The following is a 20,329-nucleotide window of genomic DNA, read 5'->3' as shown; positions in this document are numbered from 1 at the left end:
ACCAAATTGAGAATAGAGACTAAAATTTTGAAAGACAATTTTTCATTGCAAACACAATCACGAAGATGCTATTTTAAAGATGTGCAGAAAATAAAAATATTGCCCCAAAGAATATGAATATCAAAATCTCCACATCATTACATCATAAATACATGTACTCTAACAAATAAAAGAGGAAATTGCTTGGAAAGACTAAAAGCAACACAGAGAACCGAACAAGATTGCAATATTCAATTTTTCTCCCTACCGGTGCAAGGCATGCCAGTTTCATGCAATTTTGAAATTCAGCAGCACAGTTTTAAAGAGATTTCCCAAAGAAAGACCAATAATGTATGTCGCATATCAATGCAAAGCTGTCAGTATCACACATATCTCCTACAAGCAATATTGCGTGTAAACAGAACAAACAGATTAACAAATCAAGACATTATGCATATCAATAAATGAATGTCCATCATACATACAAAAATAACATACCTAAGGATTTAAGATATTTTTTCTCTAAAAAGTTTAATTGCACTTAGTTACAGTTTCTTTTATTTTTATCATTTACAAACAGAGAATTTGATCACCATTTTGAAGGAGTACATTTCTTCAACAGGTTATTGAATATTTCAAACTTCAAATATTTCTTGCTGGCTACCAAAACAAAATGTACATAAAATGTCACAGAAACGTTTTCAACTGTAGAAATTTGCACCACAATCTTTTTGTAGTGCATTCCTCAAAAATCTTATCCCTTTTTTTTCATTCAAATTTGATCAAAATTTAATAAATCCTATGAAGTATTTTTAAGACAAAACAAAAATTGATGACTCATACATACATTTACTAGAAGCATAGAACAGAACATATATTTTCAAAACCATTATCCAGTCCTGCTGGCATTTTATAACATCAAAGAGCACATTAATACAACTCTGCAAGGATAAATAAATTTTTTGAAGCAGGAGATATAAAATAATGTCATCATACCACTACTGTTATCAAGTAAATTAGGTGATTCTTTCTAGATCACCTGACCTTTGGTCATGTGACCAATCACATGACATCATTAAATTATAATTAGTATTACACGTGATCAAGTGAGCCAATAGGTCAGCATGATAAATACAAGTGATGACAAGTTTTGCTCCCTCACTTTTACAATACAATAACAATATTTCAAGATTTTTTTTTCAAGCTGAACAACTTTTATAGGGACAATTGATTTACCCTGCATCTGCCATTCTTCAGAAATAAACTAAAAATCATCAAAATAGAAATACCAATATAAAAACATGAAAATAAGTAATCAATTGTTTTTAAATTGTTTAAAGATTTATATTCAACATCTTTAAATAAAAATACATATAAATGTCTACAATTTTTTTTTGATAGTGGAATGTAAAAAATAAACAGGAAGATAGATATTAAAAAAGATCCCAGACTTTTTTGTTTGGAATGAAGATTGAATTGAATTTGGCTCAAAGAGGAGCCATGTATTTGGTCGGAGTAGTTCTTCATCAGCCCATGTTTATTAACTCTCAAGATTCTAAACCATTGGTTTAGCAGGGGTTTGAACCTCTCTATCTACATCAGCCACGAGTAAAGCGTCCTTGAGCTACGAGGCAAGTATGCTTGGAGATCTACGATTTCCAGCTGCATACGATGGTCTGGTATCACGATCTATCATCACAAACCTAACCCTGCGGGCTTCTTAATCTAAATATTGGACTACTACCAATCATATGATACAGCATGCTACATCATGAATAAAATGGAACTTGAGTTTATAGATTTGACACTTTGAGATGAATTGTACAAAGCAGCCGTTTAATTGCATCTTCTTTATGAATTTCTATGTGTTCGTTCGGATGTAAAAAAAAGTTAATTTGAGAATTGGTCATTGAAGACGGGCTCTCTGTTCCAAGGATCTAACATTTACAATCACCAAATGCAAAGTCGACAGTCGACATATATATTTCACAAGTCTTTTTTTTTTAATCCAAGAATAATGAACATTTGGAGAAATGGCAAAGTGTAGTCATTTTAGGAAGACATATTCATAGTATCAAAAGGATATTTTACAGGCTTTAAATTTCTCAAACTTGGAAAAAGCATTTTAAGTTTGGCGTAGAAGCAAGACTGACTACAAAGCAACATGAAGAATAAATGCTTTCATATGCCTCAGGGGCTGGAGTATGCCTGAAATTTTTAGCAAGCCTACATTGATTTATGTATGGCAAGGCGGTATATCAATTAGTCCCATTTCTTCTTGTTATTAAGAAATAATTAGATTTCAATAAATAATTAGATTTCATTCACAAATGGCAAGATCTCGATACCAGAATAACTTGCCATGTGTATGTCTGCCGAGGCTGGCTGAAACGTCTAGGTGCAACAGTCCCTTTACAGACCGATTTCTCTCTAATGATACAAGTCATTCACTAAAGTAGTATTTTGTGGATTTGGGAAGAAATTCCAGAAGTTGGAGATAACTATTAAGATCAAAAGTGTGTGTCGTAAATCAATTCTGCCTCATTCGTTTCGGTGACTTCTTGAGAACTATCATACTGTATCAGGTGAGGAGAATAAAGGGGAAATATGATGTGCGATAACAAGAAAAACATGTTGTACCTCTCATCTCTTAAAATATGGTAGGATAAACCCATTATATTGAGAATTTCCTAATTATTTCCTCCATTTACCTCCATCTCTTAATACTAAACAGAAAAATAAAAATCTTGATATTATTCACATATTCATACTTTGTTATTTCCAGGCAAAGTCGAACCAAAGTCTTCAATCCTCTGATTTTTGTCACTGTCCAAAATTAATTTAAATAATCAATAAATTCAAGCAGAGATTTCATCCTCGATGCAATGCCTCATTTTTTATCTTAAAACTGTTTCCTATATGACTTTTGGTCTCATTACATGTACAATTATGATGAAATATGCACTTCTAAACCTGTGTGTGTGTGTATGTATATTGTTCTTTTTGTGAAATTAGTTATCGTCGCTATCTAGTGTAATTGGAAGAGGTGCTTGGTTGATTTACTTCCACCAAATGTATGTAGTTCTCTATCCCTCCAAACTTCACCGAGACAGAGAAAAGCATGTAGAAAGAATTGTGATAGGAATGTAGCAAAAAACCGTGCACATGAATTACAATTTAAACCATTACCGAATGTGTTTGCAAGGATCGATCGACAGAGCAGCCAGCATTCATTTGGTCCGGAAGGATTGAATGTCGTTGATTCATTCATTTCAATAAATCCCAAATATAATTTTTTTTGTCGACATAATCATTCCATGTGCAATTTAAAGTCCAAGGTCATGAACTTTATGTTAATACGACCAAACTGGATTTTATTTTTCATTTTAGAAATAAATTTGAGTAAATACTGTATTGATAAATGACATTGAATTCAAGGGATCTGATTATATAATTTTTTTATATAAATAGATGCACCGTAATTGTAATTAAAAAAATCCAATTATTACTTTACATGGAACCCATTTAACAAATTACAGTCTGATTCTTACTATATACTGTACGTATCAAATGATTCTCAGAATTCATAGAATTTCATCCCTATTCAATGATAAGGTTTTGTCCATCAAATCCAGTAAAAACTTATTTCTTTAAAAAAAAAAGGTATTCCCCACAGATAAAATATCTAAAAATATAAATTCATATAAAAGCCACAAAGTTCTAACTGATGACGCAGCAGTTGCTATTATGGTCATCCGGGCCAATCACTTCTGTAACGCCTCCCGAAAACCTCTTCATTTCTCCCTCGGGGTGGGAAACGTTGGAGGGTTTAGAGCCGTCGTCGAGAGCGACTTCACCGTTCTGGCCCATGTTGCCAGGGCTGTTGAACTCGTAGGTAGTAGGGGGACGAAAGAAGCGGAGCTTGTGTAGTCCCTTGTTGGACTTGACATTGGGTTGGTCTTGAGTGGAAGTAGTGGAGGGTTTGCTTTCAGCTGAACAACAAAAACAGGAGAGATTGTGGAGAGAAAATAATTAATAATGGGTTCAATGAGTATCTAATTCTATGAATATACTAATTATTATTATCATCAGCATCATCATCAATATCATCATAAACCAGTCATTTCAGAAAATGCACTACAGAGATATAAATTTTCAGAATCAATTATTACAAGTAGATATCCAATATTGACTCTTATCTGCCTTTCATATCATCACCAAAAAAGTTTTCACAAACTTTCCAACATCTCCTTTTTTGGGGAGACCTTTCAATTTTGCTACTAAATTACCAATAATATATTTCTAACATCATTATTAATATTGAAAATAACATATCAGCATAAAGTAGATTAGATTTCCAAATATGAATTTAATCAAGTCTTTATGCTGAAAATACATGAACAATAACGAGTTAACGACATGGAAACTCAAATATGGATAACTACATGTACATGTATGATGATCTGCATAAAACAGCAACTCTATAATTGCATAAAAATTATATATGTGTGTGCATATACTGCATACTGCAGAAATGAAAGGAAACCAAATGCGGTGAATAGCTATATGCAAAATCATAAACAGAACGTTTCGAATCATGCTGTAATGTTATACTAAGATATAATGTTCAAAACTTATACTGAATACTGTATATTACATGCATACAGTCTATTGCTCAATACAGTAGCTGTGAAGCAGCTCGTACTGTTGTTCTTCTTCAATCAATTTTTTTAATTCATTTAATTCAACTTTCTGTTGAGGAGTATTATTTGTATTTTCCAAAAAAAAAATCATACATGGGCTTGGCTATCATGATACCATGCAATATAATTCTATATATATCCTATGATAATGATATACAATGATACATGTATGCATTGACATTCAGAATGGTACCCTGAATCTGTCTTTCAGTGAGATCTAATAAAATATACTTAAAATAAAACATTGAATAATTTAATGAAATACGAGACTGTGCAAATGGTGAGAGAGCCTCATGCATCACACTGGTATGCATTGGTCAGTGCAATAGCCACTAAACATAGAACATGAACCATAGAATCAACCCATGGGTAGAGAAGAGAAAGAGAGACTGAGAGAAAGAGAATAACATACGGTAATATTGGGCTAAGGGTGGCTTCTTACAATGTAAATAGGGGTAACACATCAATTAGTAAATAAAAAAGGGGGGAAATGAATTTGAAATATACATGTATGATGAATACAAGAGAATGAAAGTAAAAGGAGAACGGGTGTGGCCTGTATGCTTGCTGGAAAGTCTCAAGAGCCCATATCAGGTTGAGTGGACTAAACTCAACATTTTGTGAAAATAACTCACTTTGTCAATATAAAAAAAAAATAAGGGGCCCTTTAACGATAAATACTTGTATCTCTAAGCCTATGGAAAACTATGAAGAACAAACTACAACTGATTGTGAATGTGAAAGGCATAAGCAATCTGGGCAGTATACTATACCTTACCCCATATTCACACCAGAAAAGATTTCTGATATTTATCAACCCAGATATGAGCAACACACAATGTATTTTGTAGATGATTCTTTCACCCCTAGACATTCTCCCGTAAAGTTCACAATTCATTTTCACTCCATCCATGCAAGGTAATTTGAAGCAAGCATAGTAGTTCACATAGGGTACATTAACCGGATGGCTTGAAGTAAATTGAATGTAACACATGAAAATGGGATGTGCGAGTATATATGGAAAGACATGCATCACAACCAAACAACCTGACAGCTAAAAACAATTTGAAACCAGTCAACAAATCTTTAACTAAATAACAAATGTTATCACAATGTCAATATGAAATGATATACATATCATGTGACATGAAAATAAATGTGCGGGGATTATGCATAATAAGGTGCTTCAAGACAAAATAATGTTTCAAATTTATTATGGATGTGTCAGATATTAAAGTGAAATTAGTTTAGTGTGTGCCTGGTAATGACTAATAATACATAGTTGGCATATATATGGTAGATAATATTGGGTAAAGTAAACTGGTTTGATAAACTTGTAATATTGTTACTGGTGACCACTGGCAATTATTATTCCACAAGTGTTCTGTATCATCATCATCGCAAAAAAAAAAGATAACTGTGAAAAGCTTCTGAAATCATGGCATTTAATTGGACGATAGCAGATTCATATGAGAGTTGAAACCAGCACCCAGTACTGTTACTCTACAATCCCTCAGTTGTGGGAATCTTAAGAGTATAAGATTCCCAAGTGGTGCGCTAGTGCCCTTTGGTAAGGCATTTATCCTCATTACCAGGTCCCTCGGAGAGGACCTTAAGCCGTTGGTCCCCTGGTTGCTTGCTCACAGGCATTCGTGCTTTCTTAGCAGTCAAGTAAAAAACCTCGGTATAATTTCATTGATGGTTTGGTCTCTGATTTCTCTCGTAAATTTGGTTTCTGCAAATCAGATGCGAGGATTTCAGTAGCTTTCAATAACTTCTTAAACTCAAATATAGAAAACCCATGCACGATAGCGGCACATCCCCGTACCACCAATATATACGAATGCCCCCCCCCCCCCCCCCCCCCCCCCGGGTAAACATAGCATGCTACTGTACAAAGCATGCACACACTTTGACAAATTTTCATTTTCACAAAGTATAGTCTGTGAATACGTTTCCGCCCCCATACCATGTCTCAATCATCTTTCTGTTCCTTTTTTTGCTTTTGCGATGTTGGTTATTACATGTACATGTATATTAAAACATAAAATACTCCATCAGATATAAATATATCATGGTAAACAAAAGAAATAAATGAATACAGAAATAGATATTCAGAGAATGATTTCTTTTTAAATATGATTATATTACTTTTTAATGATTTTTTATTTTTTCATGATCTATATTCTGTATCATCGAGAAATAAATACTAGAAATTGTGAGTGAGGAAAATTATAACAATATTATTAGAGAAGGAAAATGTAAGTTTTGTGGATTGATAAGTAGTGGGAGTGTCCAGACAGGATTCAAAAATACACTTAATAAATTCAAATCTGCTCCATGTACAAACATTCAAGTATTTTTATTTGTTTATTTCTTTTCAAAATTAGAGTGTCGCTTTGCAGTGTGCATTATATCCTTTATATTACAAGGTATAAAATAATTGGATATTAATATCTGTATGCTAAGGTGTTTCTAAAAAATAAAATCAAGTCATTTATTAGTAGTATGTGGTGGGGGAAATAAATGAGTTACTGAGATTAGATGTCTGAAATAATGATGAAACAAAAAATATCAACCAAAAGTCCTAACCACCCAGATATATACAAACAGAAAAGACATTGAGGCTTTTCAAACTGAAGAAAATGAAAATACATACTCCAAGAAATGAGTACAAGCTTTGAAATCAGTCTTGTGGACAGATGAACAAGAATAAAGGTTCAAATTGCTTCAATTATGTTTAAGGTTGAACATTTTGTAAAATATGTGACAAATGTTGAGCGGAAAATGATTGATTCTGTTAGAGATGTCTGTACAAACCCAAGCCAGCTATACATACATGTATACATAGGATCAGGATGTGAAATAACAAGAAAAAATCATTGAAGTATTTACGTTGCGTGAGGAAATCACACATATCGCCGGTCAGCAGATTCGACAACGAACCCACTTTCTGTCTCTTACACTACGACTGCCACTGGGTGACTGAGCTGAATCAGAATCTGTTAAACAAAGCATTCAATTTAAAAGATAACATACAAGATCAGTAATACTGTTCCAGCATATCTCCAATTTACATACAGTTTCTAGATCAACACTGTTCAAAAAGTTATAATCCTGAATTCATTTTTCTATGAAATACTGAGCTAAGATTGGGAGAAAAGTCACACTATATAGAATGTACAAACAGTAAGAAAACCATAAATTAATGACAACCCCCTGTATGAAAAAAATAGATGGATTCTCAAATGCATGCAGAAGAAATTTACTCCCTTGCCATTGCCAAATCAAGAAAGTATTACACACAACAGGTACGTTTAAAATTGTCAAATAAATGGCCTCTGTGACCTTTGAACTCTGACATTGTGACCCCCAAAATCTATTCCGATAATTATTCCTCCAATATGTAAATGAATCAAGTTTAAAGAACACACAAATGGTTCTTCAGTTATTGTGAGAACAAGATCTTTCAATGTATAGGCCTGTAGAGTTCAGTTCAATTCAGTTAATGATCAATGTGACCTTTGAACTTTGATCTTGATATTCAAAAAAGTAATCACACACCAATGTACATGTAGGTCTTATATGCATATTTGGACCTAGTTTGATGTTGCCATATGTTGCTATATCAAAACGTTCTTTAGTTACTGTGGAACGAAAACAGGATGGACAGCCGGACAGATGTACTACCTGAAAACATAATATCTAGCCACCTACAGTGGGTGGAGGCATAAGAACAGATAAAGCACACAGTAAAAGTGCAGTTTAAGTGAACAAATAGCTATCTCAATTCCTAAAAATAAGCTTAATTGCACACTGACCTACGCTTCATCTTCATATAGGATATGATGTACATTTACATTAGAAAAAAAAGTAATAGATCTTGACTTCATACCATGCTGGTTGCTGAAATTCTCTTATTTATCAAGAATATGTACATGTACAGACACGTGCATAAAAAAAGAATGGAAGAGATTTCAATATTCAAACACAAGAATTTTGTAAAGTATTCGGGACATCCCCCCCCCCTACATTTATTTATGCCCGTTGATAAATCCTTTATTCATTCATGTAATTTATTAATTATATCTTGTTCCCAAAATAAAACCTTACGAAAAGTGACCCTCCAATTTCTTGGATCTTTCCTATAAATAACATAATATGCAACTGTTGCTGACAACACAGTAAAATTTCATTCAAGCAGTGCTTTATTCTGGATAGGGATGGATGGGAAGGTTTTTTTTTATTTGGTGGGCTATTTTTCAAGATAAATTGTTTGCAAAAACACATATGAGACATCTAAAAAGCCTGCAATTTGAAGCCGCCTCGAGATCATTATCCTCCTGATGCACATGGTTTGAGGCCTGCAATCGTGCATCTACGCATTAGCCGGCTTCACGTGGCCTATTCACGTGACATAAGTCACCTATAAACCTTTCATGTCAACATTTTAGATAGTTCAAGTGCACCACATGCATGGTTCATTAGCTATAACAATTGTTCGCTAGCTATAAATATTGTTCACTACTTCTAGTTCAGTGGTCAAGCCAGCCTGAGTCTACTTGAGTGTGATGACACCTGATTCAAGCTGCATCTAAAAAAGGTGGATTTAAAGGGTGTTGCAAGAAACTTGCGATCAAATGCAAGTCTACTTCAGTCCCTAGATCAACCATATATGTCTTGCATTTAATTGCAAATCCGTTTGATTGCTGATCTGCTCCTTGAAACATGGAGTGTAATCTCATTTGCTACAGTTAAAATTGATCTATCAATTGTAAAATTGCAACAGAATATTTTTATTTGATTGCAAATATTTTCTGGCAACACCTCCTTAGTCCCAGCCGGCGTCAGTCTAGCTTACAAAACAAAAGGGGGAGGGAGGATACACATAATTTGAGCCCCCTCTGACGCCGGCCTTGGTCCACTTTCAGCGTGTATACCACCACGCATAGACTGTTTTGATCAAGTTGGCCCCAAGCCTCTCCAGCCAGTGCAGATATCCTCAATGGCACTTCAATCAACTTTAACTCAAATTAAATCTGAATGATCATCCCCTATGCTGATGGAACATTGGAATAATTATTTTACAAGGTAACAATACACGTATCACCATATAAAGCCTGTAATGTACAGATATTGTGTAAAGGTACAAGGTAAAATTGGGTGGTGCATGTATGAAGATTCAAAATACACATTTTGACTGATGGTATTGAAAGGAAGGTAATAATATGGATATTGTTGTGTATGGATGTACATAATGTACAGTAAACAGTTTTATGTTGTGGGTCATATTATTTGGGGGACTATGAACACAATAATATAAATTGAAACACACAAATGTAAAACTGTGTCAAGTGAAATAATTGCAATGAAAATAATGTGGGACGTGGATGCATGTATAATTGGAGTAATACTGAATAAAAAAACATATTCATTATTATAATATATTCATGAATTATCCATTAAACAACCATATATGTGTAAACAGTAAGTGCCTAGATTCATCTGAGCAGCTGGATACAAATCCAATTTGAGTTTGGGTCTGTTTAATGGAGAAAGTAAGAAGAGGGTGCATATTGCAACACAAGCAAAAAAGACAACTATAAACTTAAGTTGATAGAGGGAGGGTACAAGGCGTATGCAAATACTAAAATTCAAAGACATGGGGAGGGGGGGGGGGGGTTTCACAAAGATTCAAGAGTAACTTAGGCCCAAATTCACAAAGGTGTTTTTTTTTTAAACCATCGGTTGAACACGGTTTATGCAGATTTCCTGTATAAATTACGCTAATTTACCGCATATATTAAAAAATGTCCAATGCTGATGCGCACATTTGTCACAGTGCGCCAAATTGACGCCTGATGCCGTGGTTATCCATGCTATTTTATTCATGAGTCCACTGTTTTGAATTCACGAGTCCACTCTTCAAGCCGTGGGTCTTCTCTACTGCCCATTAATCTGCTGAATTAGTGTGTGCTCTACTGGACATTAATCTAATAGATTGGACATGACATATCATGTTCATGCTGGCACTTAAGCATGACATTTAGTTCAACTTTCTCTTTGTTAAACGATTCCCCCCCCCCCCCATCTGTATTAGAAAAGACAAGATAAACCACCTCTTATTATTGTTCAGTGTTACCCAAGAATTATAGCTTCTCCAGTATAAAGGTAAGGTATAAAACTAATTAAAATGTGCAAAATTGCAACATTAGCATGCCAAGGGCCAGGACAATTTTGTGGTCCTTCTTTACAGATGGTCGCAAAGGCAAATATATGTATGCCTGTTGAGGTTTCATGAAACAGGCCCCTTGAGAGTGAGAACAATTACGCATAGAAGCTTTACATCCAACAAGCCGACAACCATGCAATACAAACATAGACCATGCTTTCATTTACAAGAATTTCTCAGAGCCCTACGGTATTGTGAACCCACTAATTGTGAAATAGGATTTCCTCAAAGCTTATCATTTTCTAGCTGATGTATTCATGCAGGGAGCAAAAGTAAAATATAGGACCTGCTTCTTGTCTTGATTTTTCATTGCTTTCTGGTCACCTCCCAAAAAAATTCCATGAGAATTTGTGTTGAATTTGTGTTCAGATGGATTTGACGCCTTAGAAATATCGTTCATTATTCTATGGAGTTTCCCACGGAATGTATGGTAGCAGAGGCTTCTTCAAGTCCCTATTAATGGCCAAATTGTAAAGCATTCACCTAAATATTATGTAGGGGAAGCAACTCTGCCTTTGCATTTAAGTTTGACTCATTACTATCACCATAAATGAATTTGTTTCAATTGAAATATGTGAGTTTCAAGGATGTCCCACACTGCAAGGATATTAACCATCACCTGTGAGATGTGCGTCATGTTGAACAAAACTTCACAGATTCTTCTGTTTAAAATATACTCATTCATTTAATGAAATGATTCTGAATGATGCTGGGCTTTGTGCAATGGAAACACCATGTCAGCTTCATGAATGCTGAATGCAACATGCAGTCATTGCCATATGTACAACACTGTGGATTGAATTGAGAAGGGAGTGAGTTACCTAGTTCTGCAATGTTGTCCCCGCCTGCTGCAGGTGAGCCATGTTGACTAGCCCTCTGCCTCTTCAGATCAGCCAACGTCTCTCCTTTGCCCGAGTACTGATCATCCATCTCCATACCGTCCCCTTGTGAGCCGGCAGGTCCCGCATCCTCCTTCTTCTTTTCTTCCTCCTTTTTCCTCATCTCCTCCTTCTTCCGTGCCTTCTCCTCCTTCAGCTTCTGTTTCTCCTGCTTCTCCTTCTCCCTCTGCTCCCGTTTGATCTTCTCCTTCTCCTCCCTTTGTTCCTTTTTGCTCTTCTGGCTCTTGATGCCCTCGCCCTCCGACCGCGGCTTCTTCAGGATCGACACTAACCGCTTTTTATGGGCTCCTTCCGTTTCATCAAAGTCCCCATTGTCGGTCCTCCCATTCTCCTGGGTTGCATCCCCACCCAAATCCCCATTATTCTTTTTGTTCCTGGGACTCTCGGGGTCTGGATGTTCCTCCGTTATCACAGGCAATGGTGTAACCCGACCCCCCTCACCGTTTTCATCGCTTTCAGTGTTCCCTTCCTCACTTTGTTCTATGTGTCCGTTTGTTTCCTCTGAGATTTTAACATCGTCAATATTTGTAACTGGGCTGCCATCGGAAGAGCTTTCTAATTCCTGTGGAGAGAAGAAAAGATTTCATCAATTAGCATTTGAGAGTTGGATTATGCAAACTCCAAAGAATTTTCGGATTTGTCTCCAATCTAAATTCAAGAAACAACACAATAGTAATTACATCACGACAGGCAAATTATTTCAACAAAGATTAAAACAACTTTTAGTAGCAATCCCACATATTGTTTTTTACAGCGGCTCTCTTGCAATCTCAAATTGTTTGCCCATGTTGGCATGTGATTGCTCACTGCATATTTATCCAAGCTATCATGAGAAAATATGATAAACAGATCATAAATGACCAATGCAGTGATGTGATAACGCAAGACACAAGCATACATTGATCTTTTACAGGTCTGCAAGATGGCATTAAGACACACGCCATATCGCTAACGGCCTTCTTGCAGACAGCTAATGACATCAATTTTTATTTCATTATCTTTCTCTATAAATTTGACAAGAACTCAAAAATTAAGGCCGATTAACTGGTTGCTATGAAGAATTAATGTCACATTAAGCCTCAGGTGATTTAGCAAAATCCTTCACAGACCAGCTAATAAGATTGTGTAACAGTTCCTTCCTTCATTTCATTACATAGCAGCTGGACACAGAGACTAAGATAAACAGAAATGATGGGCTGATTGCCTTGTCAGAATCAAGACTTTTGACATGATTGGAAGAGAGATTCTACATTAGATATCTTAATTGTGCTGTGCTATGTCTGGAGGGGTAGGATGACCTCATTACTTTTAAGATTAAAAAGATTGTCTCCTTTCTCTTGCTTCTTTCTCATATACAGGTGCTGTAGGGTACAAAGCTTGCTGCAGACATACTGCATCACAAAACTATGCATTCTATAGATGAAGTGACAAGATCAATATGCATAATGAATGTATAAGTATATGAATAAAATAAATGAATGAATGAACGAACGAACACACTAATTAATTAATTCATTAATCAATAAGTAAATAAATCAATCGGTAAATAAGAAATAAATAAATTAATCACTTAATCGATTAAATGAACATTTAATAGATATGTAAATAGAGAGATTATTAAGTAAATAGATAGACAAATAAATACAGGAATTAATGAATACATAGAAGAATAAAACAAAGAAGAAAAAAAGTAATGAACTCAATTATAACTAGTTAAAGTATGCAGGTTTTTTTTTAAATCAATCGCACATAAATGGGAAGATCAACACAATAAAAAATAGAAATGTAAAGAAATTATGATGGTGAATTTCATTATGATTTATCTAATTCATTCGGCATGTATGAGAGGAAGGGAACATCATTTACTGATTCACTCTATTTTAATACTCTCATCTTTCCATTCTGAGATAATATTCATTAGATATAATTGAAATGTTTGAGGTTGATAAAATATTTTTTGAAAGACAGACATTGGCCAGGTTGCATAAAAATTTTTATTATGGTAACTTTGCCTTTCAATGGTAACTACCATGCTAACATGACCCAACAGCCAATCAAAATCAAGGACTCCATGCAAGTTACCATTGGATAGCAAAGTTACCATAATAGAAACTGTTATGCAACAAGTCCCAGGAGCACTAATAACTGATAGTATCTAGTCTGTGAAATGAAAGAAAACCGGCTGGAATTTTAATTTAGATCACAAAAAAGCTTTGTTGCATGGTGAACTTCCCAGTAAAGCATATTTTTTACCCTAGCATAATAGTTTTGAAAGAAATTCAAGTAAAGCCAATGTTTTTTATCAGTTGCAAATGCAAATGTCTTTCAAACTGCTAATGTAAAATGCTAAAAAACGTGCATTAACAAAGGCAATTCTTAGAACAAGTTTGTTAGATATTGACTGAACAGAATGAACTACCAAAGTGTGACATCATCAATTTTCTTTTCGCGCATATCTGCATTTTGGGGATATTTGGTAGAGCATGATGGCCTAATGAATACCTCAACACTGTAGGGTCTCAATTAAATCAGTGTAAACTGGCCTCACAGAAACGTTGTTAGCGCTAACAAAACGTTAACAGAGGCCCTGTTACAACCGTTAATGTCGCGGTGATGCCTGATGTCACAACAACAGGATATTTACATCTTGGAACGACATTTGACATCACAATCCAATACTTGTGTCTGGGCCTACTGTAAGTTCTCTGTTAGCGCTAACAAAGTTTCTGTGTGGCTGTTACAGGTTCATAACAGGAATCGAGTCAATTTACAGATTTTATTGGGGCAATGTAGGTATTCAAAGCCACATCTTGGGCTCACATGGACCTATTTTCATCAAATTGGGGTTGTGGATGTTTTATAAATATATATATCATTTTACACCAAGTTTAAGTATAAAAAATGAATTGGGAAAAAGGGCAGTTTTGCAACAGCATCACTTTAATAATCTGTAATTCTCAATTTACAGGACTCTTTTCCAGAGCAAGGTCGCATTTATTAAAGAGCTACAACTATTGTATCTTTGCCATTATTGTAAATACCATGGTAACCTTGATTGTGATTGGCTGATGAGCCATGTCACCATGGTAGTTGCCATTATGGCAAAGATACAACAGTTGCAACTCTTTTATGAAACTGGCCCCAGGCATGCACAGCATACACTTGGCCTCTGCAGTACTTCTGGGATCAAACTCGCTGGCCTGTATTCTGAACTCGGGTTTGAATCAAACCCCGACTTAAAGTGCAGTGTGCAGTGGGTTGGCTTGAAAAGAGAATCAATGTTGATGGAAACTATCTCGAGGTGTTACTGGGATTTAGGTTTAAAAAAAACATTAATTGAACGCACCTCTGTTTTTGATTGCATGTAAGCTGCTTCTCCTTTAGCGTCTAGTTTCCTCATCTCGCCCTTCTCCCGTTTACTGCTTCTCCTTATTGATGACCTGCTCAAATAAAAGAGATATTTATCATTATTCTTTGCATACTTTTACACATATCATCATACTTTATCATTAGATACAAGAAAAAAATATTCACCTAGAATATAACAGTATGCAAAGACTTAAGTGCATTACTGATTTATATTTGTTTTATTAAGAGTCTTTAATTGTGTAATGTTAATTCAATGCCAAGCAGAGGCCGAATTTCAGTGTTTTTATATAAGGACAATAAATGTTTTTAACATTGAATCTTGAATGTGGGTAGGCTGAGTTGAAAGTACTGTTGATGCTTTAAAGCAAAAGCACAATAAAACTTTCAACTTAAAGAGTCAAGAGATACTGTCATTATAGTTTCACTTTCATCATAATTCAATATGGCTTGTACACATATTTATTCATGCAATTCTACTACTGTACATCTCTTTTCAAGAGATTTGGCCTGTGAGAAGAGGAAAAATTATACTAAAGGGATAAGGATAGGGTATTGGTGTGTTATGGCTCCATATGAACAACACATTCATCCAAGGAGTATTTGATTAAACCAATAGTGAATTTTACTGACTTATGTTATAAGCTACAGAAATCCTTGCACCCGATTGGCCAAGAGCAAATTTGTCGGTGAAAATCATTTACAACATGGTTCCATGAAACACCCCCAATGTCTGAACCCATCATTCTTCACTTAATTAAACAGGAAACAGACAAACGTATATCTCTCATCCTCCAATTAAATATACGTCACCTATCTCTCCGGCTCTCGTTTCAAAGTATTAATTATATGTGAAGGTCACACTCGACATCAAAAGGTTGCCAATTTGTAGGGAATCTATTGGACCTCTGATGTGTATAATAGGTTTCAGCAACGGTCGACTTCCGTTTGTAGCCTTGTAGCCAGAAATAGTCAAGCACCGCGTTTTTCATCGAAAGATTCCAGGCTTCTTTCACTTTCCTAATGTTAATTCACTATTTCAAAACCAGATTCACAAAGGCTGATTTTCAATCTGTGGTCTGAAAATATAATTTCTGCAGATTTTGTGCATCGTGCTTGATTTATAGCCCTGTTATGCCAGACCACCCACGCTATATCTTTACGATATGTATCTGGAAAATGGGTGTTATCAATCTAAACTCGCATCAATGACATGTTTTATGAATAGGGGTGTTGTGATTTTCCAAACATATTAAAGCTCCTGAATTCCATGGATCTGATTGGCTGAATGCAATATATTAGGGACGATCGATCAATGACAAGACTCTTCATGACACGTTTTGTGTCACGAGGAACCTATTCTGATTTTCATCGACAAATTGCTCTGAGCCAATCAGATGCAAAGATTTCAGTAGCTTATAACAAATAGGCAACAAAAATCAGTTGATTCATTAAAGGTTCCTCAGGTTCCTACTCTTATTTCAATTAGAGCTTCTCCTGTTCCAGCTTTCACAAATAGAATTGTGATATTCAAATATCTGTTACAAGCTACTGAAATCCACGGATCTGATTGACTGAAGGAGAATATAATGTACATTTCATGAAACTGGTTCTTACCCTCTCTTATTTCGACTAGAGCTTCTCCTGACAAGGCCTCCTGTGGGTTTAATGCGGTTGGATTGGATCTCCTGTTTCAGCTGCTGAATTAAACTCCTGATCTCGTCATCTTCACAAATACCTAAATAGAACAAAACAATAATAATTGACATATGACTTCAATTTATGATGGGGTTTATTCTGCGAGGATGTTTCACAAAGCATATAGCGTGACTTGTAGTCATGCATACACAAGTGCCAGCGCCTTTGTTTATTTATCATATAATTTCATAGATGAATTTGTGGTAGAGGGCATTCCACAAGCATGATCTGACCAATGAGGTGACGTGTTATGTACCACATGCATCTGGAAATTGAAGTGTGATCTTTAGCCAGATTTATCCTTTATAACCGTCCCCTCCCCCTCCCTCACCCTCAGCCTATTCTGGTCATTCAATGTCTTTGGACCTCAGTAGTATTGCCATATCTATCTAGCTAGCAACAAACTTACCAATATATTCATCCATCCATCTATCTATCTATATATCTATCTAATCTAATCTATCTATCATTCTATCTATCTATCTATCTATCTATCTATCTATCATTCTATCTATCTATCTATCTATCTATCTACCTACCTATCTATCTATCTTTCCATCCATTCTATCTATCTTTCCATCCATCCTTCTATCTAATTATCTGTCTATCTATCTATCTATCTATCATTCTATCTATCTATTTTTCAATCCATCCTTCTATCTATCTATCTAGCTTTCCATCCATCCCTCTTTCTAACTATCTATATATCCCTCAGTCTACTCCCTACATGTATCTATCTTCTAGATCATGAAATGGTCCGTCTACTTACTTAACGGTGTTTCGTCATTACCAGTCCTTGCATCTAAGTCGGCTCCTGATTCAACTAACATAGTGATGATGTCGGTCTGTAGAAATGACAAAAAGTACAAAATATTCAATCAGACATTTTTGTCTATAAAGGACTTGATTGAAAGGAATGGGAATACTGGAATAAAGAGGTGAATTGAAATAAGGGCCAAATGGGGCACGTGAGAGAGATTATATCATTCAGCTGCCATTCACTAATCATTGACCACATTCTGAAAGGACTTCAAGCACTGTCTTAATCCAATTAAAATCACATCCACATAATCAACTATTATTAACTCTTTAAACATTTCACATCTGCAGATATGTACTTTATAAATTAAAATGTTATCCAACCAACGCCAAACAGGGAAGACATGTACATCTCTGTGTAATGTAAATATGTGTTCTAAATTTACATTCTGTTTTGTCTGCTGGGAAAATTCTATTTTGAGATATCGCCACGATTTGGAAGCAGTAAGATGGACTGATCAATGATTAAAACACGACTCTATATCTAATAAGGAGGCACTTCCAGAGCTCAAAATCACTACGCAAATCTTAGGTAATCCTCTTCCTCACTGAATTATTTTACGGCCCCCGTCTCGTGTCGATGTTGCATTTATTCAGTGGTTCTTTGAAATGTGGGTGTCATGATGAGCTGCTAAGTTCAGCACTTGATTTTGAAAAAAAAGGACATTCAACCATGAGTGCGGAAGCCTATGAAATAAGATTGATAATAAAAATGCACCATATAATGATGATGATTTTTTGAAGTTGAAAGAGCTGTCTGGCATGGTCATACATGAGAATGATGCTACAATTAATTTTTTTTAAATCATATTTGTCTTGCAATAGTATTTACTTTTAACTGCTGGTATATAATAACAAGAAACAATACATTTTCATGTTCATAGCATCAACAGCTATTTATTCTATCTAAAACCTTCTGGATTTGAATTCAAAGCAACAAGATTTGAATTTGATTTCTTAGGACTTAAACGATCCAAAGTTTGGCTGGTCAGCATTCAAAGCCGCTTTGGAAAATATCAAATCTTTGAAATTTAGGGATAATGACATAAAAACAGTGTGCAATGAAGCACATAAAAATATGAATGATCGACCAATTTGATTTTTACTATTCAGCGTATCAGAATTCTCAAAACATTTCATCCTTCAAAATCAGTCATTCATGTAATAAAAAAAGAACATTACAAATGGCTTTTACTTCACAAGATGGCAGAACAAGCAATGTTTTGCATTTTATTCTCATGATATACCAAGCTGCCATGGACTTTACTTGTATGCATAGCATATAAAACTGAACGTTACAGTTACAGGTGAGCAATACATTTTGGCAGCCATGGTGCACTTTAAAAGACAACAATATTTTCATGGGCTATGTAAGTACACATGTATGCTATTAAAACAAAAAAGAACAGCTTTTAGAGAACAGAACAGTCAATTGAATACTAGATCATAAAAAATAGAGAAAATGAAATGGTTCATGAATAAATGTGCAACAAACCATAGGCCTCATCTTTATCTAAAGTCTGCTCTTCAAAAGCAGAACATCATCCTGATTTTAAAGGACAAGTCAACCCCAAGAAAAAGTTAATTTGAATAAAGGGAGAAAAATCCAACAAGTGTAACAATGTCAATTTCATCAAAATCAGGTGTAAAATAATCAAGTTATTGACATTTTAATGTTTCGCTTTATTTCCCAAAACAGTTATATGAACATCCTGGTTGGTATGCAAATGTGGGGACTGATGATGTCACCCACTCATTGTTTCTTTTGTATTCCATTATAATATTTTCATTTTCTCCCCACAGGTGAAGGGGGGGGGGAGGGGTTCAATGCCACTGAAGAGTGGACAACATCCACAAAAATCATCCTGAAAAAACACCCTAAATGAGGATTCAAGGGCAAGCCTCTAGGACACTCTCAACGCGGGTTTTGCGCAGATGTCCCAGATTTGCACAAGAATTCGAGGAGATATCACAAGAGAGGTACATCATACATGCTTGTCATTTCCACTGCACATAAATGCAAAAAAATAATACAATGCCGCTGACTGCATTCTTGATTTGCACAATTCAATCAAACTTTTATATCACTCTTTTGCATGCACAGACTACGAGGGCAGATGCGGCAGTTTGCTGAATGCGTACTTCCATAAGTGCGTGCAGTTGTTGTTTTGCTTTGCAATTAAACATGAACATTACAGTGTGAAACAAATTTAGATTCCTTCCTGAACATATGGAATTGCCACTTCTGTAAACTATTGTGATTCAATTTAAGAGGGCCCTTATTGTCAGATCTGCAAAAAATCAGAGAAAAACAACTGGAAATGGAGGAAATCCACCACTAAAGAGTCATGTTGCCATTGTAGCAAGATTGAGAAGTGTTTTCCCCCTTTTTATACCACTTTTCCACATCCCCCATCGTTTTTGTGATTAATGCGATGATGAGAAATCAAAGTAGACTGGTAAAGGTGCCTCAACAAAATCTGAAAAGATGATTATTACTAACCTCAAAAAAATCCTATCAGACATTCAATACAGATCAAATGCTTAAAAATAAAAAACATAAAATGTGCTCGCACAGAAACGATATCTGAAAAAAGTCTCGCACTACTCTAATGAGTGCATTGCTATTTTTT

At 35.2% G+C, this 20,329-nt stretch overlaps 1 protein-coding gene across 2 annotated transcripts; it reads right to left on the bottom strand.

Moving 5' to 3' along the window:
- Positions 1-439: 439 nt before the first annotated feature.
- Positions 440-20,329, bottom strand: LOC129254150 (chromatin assembly factor 1 subunit A-like). 2 transcript variants are annotated; one of them, XM_064094958.1, is made up of 6 exons: positions 17,647-20,329; positions 16,797-16,917; positions 15,160-15,253; positions 11,736-12,375; positions 7,578-7,684; positions 440-3,971 (listed from the first exon to the last, which is right to left on the bottom strand). In XM_064094958.1, exons 1-5 carry the CDS (start codon positions 17,705-17,707, stop codon positions 7,608-7,610), a joined length of 993 nt encoding a protein of 330 aa, XP_063951028.1. In that variant the 5' UTR covers positions 17,708-20,329; the 3' UTR covers positions 440-3,971; positions 7,578-7,607. The 2 variants fall into 2 exon arrangements, with proteins under 2 accessions (XP_063951028.1, XP_063951027.1); XM_064094957.1 differs by lacking the exon at positions 7,578-7,684 and having other exon boundaries at positions 1,852-3,971.

Source organism: Lytechinus pictus, chromosome 2, assembly GCF_037042905.1.
Source record: "Lytechinus pictus isolate F3 Inbred chromosome 2, Lp3.0, whole genome shotgun sequence".
NCBI classification, from domain to species: domain Eukaryota; kingdom Metazoa; phylum Echinodermata; class Echinoidea; order Temnopleuroida; family Toxopneustidae; genus Lytechinus; species Lytechinus pictus.
Note: the sequence above shows the minus strand (reverse complement) of the source record. Positions and strands in the feature narration are given on the sequence as shown.

Coding starts and splice junctions, on each gene's coding strand:
- LOC129254150 (XM_064094957.1), bottom strand. CDS start 17,707: ATGTTAGTTGAATCAGGAGCCGACTTAGATGCAAGGACTGGTAATGAC. Junction 15,254..16,796: donor TCTAGTCGAAATAAGAGAGG/GTAAGAACCAGT, acceptor TTATTTGAGCAG/GTCATCAATAAGGAGAAGCA. Junction 3,972..11,735: donor GGACAACATTGCAGAACTAG/GTAACTCACTCC, acceptor TTTGTTGTTCAG/CTGAAAGCAAACCCTCCACT.